The 11,863-nt window shown below is 31.8% G+C and overlaps 1 protein-coding gene across 2 annotated transcripts; it reads left to right on the forward strand.

Moving 5' to 3' along the window:
- The first annotated feature begins 182 nt into the window (after positions 1-182).
- LOC132719218 (charged multivesicular body protein 2a-like) lies at positions 183-11,104 on the forward strand. Of its 2 annotated transcripts, none has more exons than XM_060702971.1 (6): positions 183-328; positions 1,543-1,735; positions 4,388-4,567; positions 4,970-5,100; positions 6,000-6,061; positions 6,507-11,104. In XM_060702971.1, the coding sequence occupies exons 2-6, from the start codon at positions 1,562-1,564 to the stop codon at positions 6,644-6,646; spliced, it is 687 nt and encodes a 228-aa protein (XP_060558954.1). In that variant the 5' UTR covers positions 183-328; positions 1,543-1,561; the 3' UTR covers positions 6,647-11,104. The 2 variants fall into 2 exon arrangements, with proteins under 2 accessions (XP_060558954.1, XP_060558955.1); XM_060702972.1 differs by lacking the exon at positions 183-328 and adding an exon at positions 368-548.
- Positions 11,105-11,863: the final 759 nt, after the last annotated feature.

The raw sequence follows: 11,863 nt of genomic DNA on the forward strand, positions 1-11,863 counted from the left end.
TGGTAAATTAAGAATTTTCTAATAGGACTGTTTGCAATGATTATAATTTACTAAAACACCGTTTAGAAAAGTCTCTAAACTTTTAAGAAAATTGATATATCTATATGAGTTAAATTTTATACATTTGCTTCTTTAAGTAATTTCAAATGTAGTCACAACTTTGTTTGCATTGCAAATTTTCTGGTAGCATTTGTAGCATTGATTTTGTCAGGTTTATGCAATACACTGAAACTGATGACGTAGATCACATCATCAGTCTGGAAAGGAAGCAGAAATTTAGAAAATATTTGTTTTATTACAAAATATTAAGAACATATAGGTGATAAGGGTATGTCAGCTAAATAAGACTCTGAAAGAGAATCTTTTTCTTAAACCACTTATTCTTTGAAGCTTTTCATTTTTTTTTCAATCCTTATTTGACCATAAATTTATTGACAGGTGAATTGTTTACAAATAAACTGTGACTCATTATCATTACCCTCTTGACAAATTTTGAAATTTTCTGTATTTTAAAGAAAAGGATAAGGCACTTGCTTCAAATTTACCAAGTAAGTATAATCTCAGTGACTATTTAAAGAGGCTGATTGGATAAAGTTTATATTTTAAGATTTGGTTACAGGCAGGGTTGTCATTAACATTTTTTGCAGAAGGTTTGTTTTGAGCTTGAGGCAGTCATTTCTGTCTTTATCATGCAAAACAGAGTGTTTTCTTAATTTTGAGGCGGCCCATATTGCATTTGAGACAGGCATTTTGGCCTCCTGCCGCCTCTTAATGACAACCCTGTACAGATGCCCGGGTTACCATAAGGAATTGATCTACTTTATTTATTCTGAAAATTTCAATTGATAGGTATAGAATTCTATATATTCTTTTATTGTTTTTTATTTAATTTCCTTTTAACTTTTTAAGCATACACATGTAGTCTTAGCCGGGCAAGCTTTGCAGTCCCAGCCTTTGACTTCCGTGTATTATATTGAAAATTTCTGTGTGATGATGTTAAATAGGCAATAGCTCAAAACTAAGCTTGATGGCTGCAATCTAAAAATAAAATTAAAAAAAGTTGGCAGAAAAATCGCAATAACAAAGTTCAATATTTCACTATTTTAACAATAATCCCAGACGATTACAGACACGGTCTCATTCGAGATCAAAGAGAAGTCATTTTGCCAAAACAAGCTGTTTCTATCAGTGATTCGGTACCCTTTCAGGTAGAATAAAGAATATCATCAGCCAATCAGAGCGTCCCTTCACATAGAAATCAAATGATTCAATTTTAAACCCATTTCTTCATGTTTTGCAAAAGTATCACTCTACTTTGTGTAAAAGGAAAACTTATATGCACGGAATAAAAAGTTCCTGAACAAAATATAATTCTGCTTTTTTAAGTTTATCAATGATATTGTGCATGAGCAGTTAATTGTGAATGAAATACTTTTGTATACAAAATTCAACAAAAAGCCTGTACATTACAGGCAACAGATTTATGTACATGTATATATTTTTTATACGCTTTAAGAATTGATTTTACCAAAATACTTATAGATAAAAGAAAAAAATCAAGATGCCGCTTGAATTTCTGTTTGGGAAGAAGAAGACACCTGAGGAAATGCTACGTCAAAATCAAAGGGCATTAAATAAAGCTATGAGAGATTTAGACAGGGAAAGAGCAAAGATGGAACAGCAAGAAAAGAAAGTCATCAATGATATAAAGAAAATGGCAAAGCAAGGACAAATGGTATTGAAATTACTACTGGTCTTTAACAATCAATTTTGTAACATTGACATTTAATTGTAATATTAAAGGCCCATTATGTCTCAGAAAAGCTCTAATTTTTATTTCTCAAAGCTTTGTAAATTTGGTATTCTATTATATACATGTATTTAAAAAAAAACAAAAAAAAAACAACTTAATCTCATTGGTCAGTTACCTAAATAATATTTTGCTTAAGTTGCTTAATGAGAATTAGTACAGTTATAGTGATTCAGTATTTTGTATGGAAGTCAACATACTACTTTGTTTACATTTTGCTACTTTTATGACAAATAGTTTCACTTTCATCGCTACTTCCATTAGATAATAAACATCTATCATTCTCTTAAACAATTATTTTAACATTATAAAACTCAAATTTGCCCTTTCTAAAGAATGAAAAAATAAGTTTCTGAGGCATATTGTGCATTTAAAGGTCCTATTTAATGCCTGTACAAAAATATACTTACTACCTTGACTATCTTGAATCCTGTATTATTTCCATTTTAAGTTATGATTCTCTAACTTATAAACTTTACTGATATATTTCTTTAATCAGAGATCTGCCAAGAATTTGAAAGTACTGGGCCCTGGGCCCACTTGATCTGAAAATGATGGGCCATTTTTACCAAAGTATGGGCCTTGGGAAAATAAGTAAACATTGACCAAAATAACTGTTAAAAAGTTTGTAGATAATTAAATTTCCCTGGTAATAAAACTTAAATCATATTTTATGACAAGTGGTTCACTTATAATTCAGTACTTAACCAATAATTAAAAATTATGCCTACATGGTAACTTTCCAACTAATATTAATTGCAGGCAAAATATTTTTTAAATGGCTGCTCTAAAATTTGATATGCAAATTTATTCACATAATTGCTGGTTCTTACTTGTAATGTCTTATATATATTGTGCATTATCCATTTAATTGTTCTTACTTTGCACCAAATGTCCCTTACCACTGTATATTGACGAATTTTATTGCCCCTTGTATGCCTCTGTGTAGACAGCATACATCAAGGACATTTGCCGACAGACCTTTTGATCATGAAAAAAGTCATGCACATTGTTTCTCTGATTGGTTAAACACCCTGTCAAATATTCTGATGACGAAATATACATCTTTTTTGTGTCGCCTCTACGGAGTAGTGGCGACATATAGGGATCACTTCTCCGTCGTCTGTCTGTCCGTCTGTCTGTCCGTCCGTCCGTCACAAAACTTGTCCGGACTACTCCTCATAAACTACTGGTGCAATTTCATCCAAACTTTACAGGAATGATCAGTACCAAGTCTAGTTGTGCATATTGTCAGCATTTTCCGGTTCAATGATTTTTGTCAGAGTTATGGCCCTTTAATAATTTTTAATTTTAAAGTTTGTCCGGAGTACTTCTCTTATACCACTAATGCAATTTCAATGAAACTTTACAGGATTGATCTGTAGCTCAAGTCCTTGGGCATATTGCACGGGTTTTCCGGTTGAATGATTTTTGGCCGAGTTATGGCCCTTTGATAAAAAGGTTTCTTTTTCTGTGTGTTGCCAGATACACAAAAGCTTGTCCGGACTACTCCTCATAAACTACTGGTGCAATTTCATCCAAACTTTACAGGAATGATCTGTACCAAGTCTAGTTGTGCATATTGTCAGCATTTTCCGGTTCAATAATTTTTGTTTGAGTTATGGCCCTTTAATAATTTTTATTTTTAAAGTTTGTCCGGACTACTTCTCTTACACCACTAATGCAATTTCAATGAAACTTTACAGTATTGATCTGTAGCTCAAGTCCTTGCGCATATTGCACGGGTTTTCCGGTTGAATGATTTTTGGCTGAGTTATGGCCCTTTGATAAATTTTTTTTCTGTGTGTTGCCAGATAAGCAAAAGCTTGTCCGGACTACTCCTCATAAACTACTGGTGCAATTTTATCCAAACTTTACAGGAATGATCAGTACCAAGTCTAGTTATGCACCGTCCGTCTGTCTGTCCGTCTGTCACAAAATTTGTCCCAATATGAAATTGGCCATCATGAGGCGACACATGTGATTACTGATCGCTCTTGTTTACACTTCATCAGCCAAAACTTGCGTGAACTTGAGTGACCTTAGGGTTGATCAAGTTGAACACCTGTCAGATTATACTGTAACTTACAGCATTTCTTAAAATAGCAACACTTTTTTTCAGTTACCGATAATCATTTTAAATATTAAGTAGTTGTATAATTTGTTTGTTTGTTTTATTGGATTAAATTTACGGTAGTAGAAATGCTTATCTGTGTGGGATTTAAGGGATAATGAGAAGAAATGCGGTAAGTAGATAACATGGACAAAAGCTATAGGGGAATGGATAAACTCAAGAATATGCGTATTTACAGGAGCATGGGTAACATGTTGCTGTTGGTACCAGTTTTGACTGGATGACTAAATAACCCAGCAGACAGTTTTTTTTTCTTATAAGTCTGGCACAGATTTTAGATGCGCCCATGGCCCTTTGCTGCCGATTTTCCTGCGCCATTCTCATTTTTTTAGCGCCAATGTTGCAAAATCGCGTCCTCGGCAGATCTCTGTTTAATACTTCTTTCGAGTCAAAATTTAAAATAATTGCTATTGAGGTGACAAAAGAAAAGATTTGTTTTGCAGGATGCTGTCAAAATTATGGCTAAAGATTTAGTGAGAACAAGACGCTATGTGAAGAAGTTTATTTTGATGAGAGCAAATATCCAGGCAGTTTCCTTGAAGATTCAGACATTACGATCAAATAATGCCATGGCACAAGCCATGAAAGGGGTCACCAGAGCTATGGGAACTATGAACAGACAGGTTGGATAAGAAACAAATAAAATTATATTTGAGGCACAGCGTTCATTGCCATGTGATAATTTTGTCTGATTTAACGAATGTGCTATGTCAAATATCATAATATAATATAGATCTTACTAAATTTAGTTGTCTTTTACTTTAAAAAATTATATCAAGCTATATGAAGATTGAAGAAGTATCTCAGATACTCTTGTTTTAAGTAAAAGGCTTATATGAACTTTACAGGAATGGATATTCAAGTATTTGAAAGATCTTGATACTTTATAACCAGTATTTGAAAATTAATCTGCTCTAGCTCTAAGGACATACAATATTCACAGCTATTAACAAGATATTGATATGAGTTGATTTAAGCCTTGGTCGAAATTTTGGAAATTTGACTAACTGGTTTACATATTGTAGCTCAAGTTACCACAGATACAGAAGATAATGATGGAGTTTGAGAAGCAGTCTGAGATAATGGATATGAAGGAAGAGATGATGAATGATGCTATTGATGATGCCATGGGAGATGAAGATGATGAAGAAGAATCGTAAGTGAAGATGAAGATTTTTTTATTATTGCTATACAATTATATTCGTATATTTTATTACCAGGTATATATGTTTTATATGGATCAGTTATTTTAACATATTTGAAATATCCTCTCCATAATATACCTCTTTATTTATGGCTTTTAATTCTATTTACTTCTTTATTATACTCAATTAATTTAGGGCTTTAATCAGCACATCTCTTGATATGTTAATGTTTTTGTAAATCTGAAAGATTTTAAAATGACTAAACAGTTTGTTTCAAATAAATCAGTTATTGATATCCTTGGACTCTTTTTAAAAAACAAAAACAAAAAAAGCGGTATAGACTTTATCGAAAATTAATTTCTAATTACCTCCCTTTATTTACATGAATTGTTAAATTTAATAATATCTTTACAAATAATGCTTTTTTAAACTGACAATATTGATAAATCTTCATTTCAGCATAAGATTTATGATATTAAACTATAAAAAAATTTGTGTTACAGGATAAATAAATATATAATAAAATGCTACCATTCAAATCTCCAAATAAAAAAATGTTTCCTTTTTAATTAGATTAGTTTTTGATGCTTTGTAGGAGTGTGTGTTATTTTAAGTTAAGAAATCATGGTATTTCGGTAGCTTCTTTACATTCAGATTCTGTAATTAAATAAGACCATTTGTTATAGATTTGTTAATGAAAATTTTGATGTTTCATCCTTAAAATTCCATTACAAGTGTTTTCATATGTTTTCATTCTCTTCTGAATCATAGTAAAACCTTCTGAGATATAGTGATAATATGTGATTTCAAAAATTCATACAATATACATAAATATAAAATACGAATATGCAATCTCCCGCATAAAAATTGAATTTATTAATGAAATTTCTTATAAAAAATCCCTTTTCAGTGATGCTATTGTTGGACAAGTGTTGGATGAATTAGGACTTCAAATGGCAGATGAATTAACAGGTAAATGTTACTTTTTTCTTCAGTTCTTACTTACTACTGATATGAAATATATGTATGGTGAGGTTAAGTAAAACATGGAAATTTCATATATACTATTCTGAACAAAAAAAAACATGTACATGGTTGATAGCATGCCACTACAGAGTGCGAAACTGAGCTGAAATTTGAGTAAAATATGTTTAATAAAAACTTGATAATATCCAAAATGAAGTTTACCATATCTATCTCAATATGTGAATATTGAAAAATCAGCAGTTTTAAAAACGTTGATATTGTGTATGTTACTGTTATGCAAATGTATTAACATTCTTTTTTGATTAGAAAGAAAGGGGAGGGATGAAGAACAGGTTAAGCACCAGGTAATTCTGAACTTTATTTTAAAAATTTTACAGTTTCAGAATTATTGACCCCTTCTTCATGTTATCACATTCTCTGTTCATTGCAGGGTTACCTTCCACCGGAACATCATTAAAAGCTGGTGGGAGCAAACAGCCGGCAGCTGAGGCAGCGGGGGCTACAGGTGGTGGTGGACCGGACTCAGACGCTGATCTGGAAGCGAGGTTGGAGAATCTACGGCGGCAGTGATCACCTGTGATATAACATACATCATTATCAAAATAATATTAACATTGCTAAAAAATTCAATACCCACGTAACAAAATTAGTTGATCAGTGACATAGCTAGATTTATTAAGCTGCCATATGACAGGGCGTGACCAGTAATTGCCCAATTGTTAAACAGAACTTCGTAAGAAGAGACCTACAAATGTATTTTATATCCTTAGTCCTGCTGAGTTTTTGTAATGGACATAACCTTCTTTGAAACTAGAACTGTACATTGTTATTCAAGGGGATTTCAATATGTAAATGTTAAAACTGGAATGCAACTTTATACATGTGTAGGCTGATCATACTTCACAGATGTACATGCTGGCCTAGATTTGTAGTGTAGGCTTGGGCATATCAGTATCTCTGCAAATATGATAGGATTAACTTACTGAACATAATTTCAGACAAAATTAAACAGAAGTTAGTCAGAAAGGGGTAAAATTGATTGCATGTACAGTTGACAAAACTTTTTAAATGGTAATTGAATTTTCTAGGTAAAATGTTGTTATGTAACTGTTTAATATATTTAGTTCTATGTTTCATGAAATTTTTATATACCAATTTATTCTCATTTAATCCATTATATGAAAGTTTGATTTGAAAACTGTGTGATTTCAGTTATATGTTCATTACTTTATCAGGAATGATTTTCATCACTCCAAGTTGTAATCTTATATTTTCATTCGGTGTACACATTTGGGGAAAAGAATGTCAGCTTTATACACGTCAGTTTTTTAGAGTTCCATCAAAAAACCATTTGTTTGTTGTATAATATATTTTTTTAATTTTATCCATGTGTTAGTACTTAATGATTATAGAGACAAGAGATAGTGATGATGATGTCCATTCTTCCTATATATCAAGGATTATTTATTCTAAAAAAACTAAGATCTGAACGTACATTGTTACCTCCAGTTTTTTTCCTCTTTCTTTTGTTTAAGACCTTAGCAATTTTTTACGGTTCACATGACAAAAACAAGTCTGTTTATAAACATACATGTAAATCTGCTAAAGTAGAAAAAATACTGCTTTAAAGTTGATACATAATGCTTAATGTTATTCCATATGTCATACTAAATTATTCTTTAATATCTCCAGGGACATTTAATTTTTTCGAGTGAGGATATTCAAAGCTTACAAGTTAGGTAATGAAAGGCAGTGGTTCAAGTAAGTTACCTGCTTGTGTATGAAATAATGCTTGGTGGGACACCTGAGGTCTTCTTCCATAAATAAAAGCTTGAAACTGCCATATGACCTTTGTAGTGTCTATATGACTGAAACCCAACACCACAAAAAAGTTTTAAAATCTTTTTAAACTTTATGGTAGTCTACATTTTATAAATAAATTTCAGAATATTTTCATAGCTTAAACATTTCTAATTTCTTAAGATGAAATATTTGATAATTCTATAATTGCCTGATATTTCAGTAAGCTTGAAATTTTAGGAAATAGTTCACACAAGTTGAAATTTTTATTCATCAGTTATTTTACACATTTTTCATGGCACTGTGTACTGAGTTATGTATATATGTGTGTAAGTGCTGTGAATTGAATGGTGTATATGTATATATCAAGTCAGTGTCATGCTGTGTAATTAAGGAGATATATTGACATATTATCTCTCATATGTAGATATTAAAATCTATGTGCAATGCTGGCCAATGCAGTGTGATATCGAGAGTATAATTGTGCACATGTATGTATGTCACCTTAGTGCAGGAACAGCTTAACTCCTTATTTAATATATTAGGAGTTAACCTGTTCATGCACTGTGGTAATGATCATTAATGATTGATATTTTTGGCATGACTGTAAAAATATTAAATGGAGGCCTCCAGATGGAAGGTTTAACATTTTAGCAAGGTTACCGTTTAACAGGAATCATTAACCCTTAGCGTGCTAATGGCAATTAACTCTAACCAAATTATGTGTGCATACCAAGATCAGCTAGCACATTCAGGCTTTTTGGAGATATTCTGCACTGTTTGCTATTCTGTCAATACATATTTTTGAATTTTCACCAAAGAAAGATGAAAGGTTTTGTCATGGTAAAGGGTTAAAATTTGACTGCAGCTCGAATGGTTTGATTTTCTCCTAACTTGGAATTGTTTTTTGTGTGTGGAAGCCTTACTATTGGCCAAATGAAAGTGTATTGATCCATTTATTTTTGTGGAATTATTCATTTCTAGTTTTCTTCTTTTGTAAAATACATTAAACTTCATATTAGATAAATACAAGGACAAATAATTATTATTGGTCTATTCCTAGACTTAAAATACAAATCATAACTCAACATTTTGTAACCGTTCTGATTACATCAGTTTTTGTCTAGTTATTGTTTGATTCTATATTGATGTTCAAAGTCTTAATGTTAAGTTAAAGTATTTGATTTCAGATTTTTTTTAATTATCAATATTTTTTTTTATGCCCCCGCCATATAATGGCAGGGGCATATAGTGTTACCCTGTTCCGTCATTCCGTCATTCCGTCCTTCCGTCCTTCCGTCATCATCAGTTTCCGTTCATTATCTTAATAACCCTTGCACATATTGAACTCAAATTTGACATATGGATATGTCATGAGAAAATACAGGTCAAGTTCGAAATTGGTCATGGTTCGATGATTTTTGGCAGAGTTATGCCCCTTTTACATTGAAAATAATCTGAAATTTTTAGTTTCTGTTCATTATCTCCCAAACGGTTCAAAACATTCAATTCAAAATTGACATATGGATATGTCATGAGAAAATACAGGTCAAGTTCGAAATTGGTCATGGTTCGATGATTTTTGGCAGAGTTATGCCCCTTTTACTTTGAAAATAATATGAAATTTTCAGTTTCCGTTCATTATCTCCCCAACGGTACAACACATTCAACTCAAACTTGACATATTGATATGTCATGAGAAAATACAGGTCAAGTTCAAATTTGGTCATGGTTCGATGATTTTTGGCAGAGTTATGCCCCTTTTACTTTGAAAATAATATGAAATTTTCAGTTTCTGTTTATTATCTCCCCAACAGTATTTAACATTCAACTCAAATTTGACATATTGATACGTCAAAGGAATGCGCAGGTCAATTTCAAATTTGGTCATGGTTCGATGATTTTTGGCAGAGTTATGCCCCTTTCACTTTAAAAATAATATGAAATTTTCAGTTTCCGTTTATTATCTCCCCAACAATATTACACATTCAACTCAAATTTGACATATGGATATGTTTTTGGAATGCGCAGACCAAGTTCGAATCTGGTCATGGTTCAATGATTTTTGGCAGAAGTAATGCCCCTTTCACTTTGAAAATGATATGAAATTTACAGTTTCTGTTCATTATCAACCCAACAGTGTTACATATTCAACTCAAAATTGACATATGGATATGTCAAAGGAATGCGCAGGTCAAGTTGGAATTTGGTCATGGTTCGATGATTTTTTGGCAGAGTTATGTCCCTTTCACTTTGAAAATAATATAGATACATCTTAGGAATAAGCAGTTTAAGTTTGAATTTGGTCGTGGTTCAATGATTTTAGACAAACTTATCTTTCCTGAATGTTGGAAAAATTTTGAACTTTCAGTTTCAGCACTCATACTTTTGTGGAAATGTATATAGCCATTATGTTGGCTACAAATATGCAATATGCTATTTTTAAAAGGTTAAGACTGAATAATTTCAGTGCCTTGAACATTGTATAAAAATGGTTAAGACTGAATAATTTCAGTGCCTTGAACATTGTATAAAAATGGTTTGTGTTAACATTGAAAACTTTTGAGGGCTTTGAACTTAAAATGAAAAAAATAATTTGTGCAAACAAATTTGGAACTAAATATTATAACATTTGAAATTTTGGCTGCATGCGGGGGCATCCGTGGCATGATGACACATTTCTAGTTTTGTTTTTTTTTTGAACGGGTTTTTTTGACTGAGAGATACATGTATGACATGACCCAGATGAAATAACTTAAATAAGATACTAGTAATACATTTTTTACTTTTTACATGTTTTACTTTTGATTTTGTATGATTTTATTTCTCAGGTAGCTTTTAAAGAAGACCAGAAATGCAATCTTTTCAAACAATGATTTAACTGAATTAATGTCAATTACTTATTTTCTTCATCATTGGATTCAGAAATATGGGATAAAGAAAATAAAATTACTTTTTAGAAAGTTGAAATATCAAAATAACTAAATAAACTTTGATTAATGGATGGATGGATGAATGAATAAATGGATGAATGAACGAACAAATGAATGTTGCTTTTAAAACTTTAGATATCATTGTTTGGTGCGAATGTATTATTTTAAATGTAGTCTTCATGTTTTCTTGTTCTAATGAGATAGTATTTTGTTAATTTGATATTTAAGATAAGAAGTTTCTTGTAGATAAACCATTGTAAGATATGAACAAATAAAATCTGTAATATCTTGAAAATTTGCTTCTTTTTGATTTATTTTCCATTAAGATAATTTTACCACCAAAAACGAAGTTTGACGGGGGTATATAGGAGTCACCCGGTGGTCGGTCGGTCGGTCCAGCGGTCTGTTGCATTTTCCTTGTCCAGAGCATAACTTGAAAACTAATGGTTGGAAGTCAATATAACTTCATACAATGGTCAAGCACATTGAGAGGAAGTGCAGTGCACAAGAACCGTAACTCCATCTTGACTAATTACAGAGTTATTGCCCTTTGTTACTTTTCCTTGTCCGGAGCATAACTTGAAAACTACTGGTTTGAATTCAAAATAACTTCATACAATTGTCAAGCACAATAAGGGAAAGTGCAGTGCACAAGAACCATAACTCTATATAAAGTTATTACAGAGTTATTGCCCTTTGTTACTTTTCCATTGCTTTCTTTTGTCCGGACCATAACTTGAAGACTAATGGTTGGAATTCAATATAACATCATACAATGGTCAAGCACATTGAGAGGAAGTGCAGTGCACAATAACCATAACTCCATCTTGACTAATTACAGAGTTACTGCCCTTAGTTCCTTTTCCGGAGCATAACTTGAAAACTACTGGTTGGAATTCAAAACAACTTCATTCAATTGTCAAGCACAATAAGGGGAAGTGCAGTGCACAAGAACCATAACTTCATCTTGACTAATTACAGAGTTATTGCCCTTTGTTACTTTTCCATTGCTTTTTTTGTGCGGAGCATAACTTGAAGACAAATGGTTTGAATT

The sequence above is a fragment of the Ruditapes philippinarum genome, unplaced genomic scaffold (genome assembly GCF_026571515.1).
Source record: "Ruditapes philippinarum isolate M1 unplaced genomic scaffold, ASM2657151v2 ctg69_1_1_1_1, whole genome shotgun sequence".
In the NCBI taxonomy this organism is placed as follows: domain Eukaryota; kingdom Metazoa; phylum Mollusca; class Bivalvia; order Venerida; family Veneridae; genus Ruditapes; species Ruditapes philippinarum.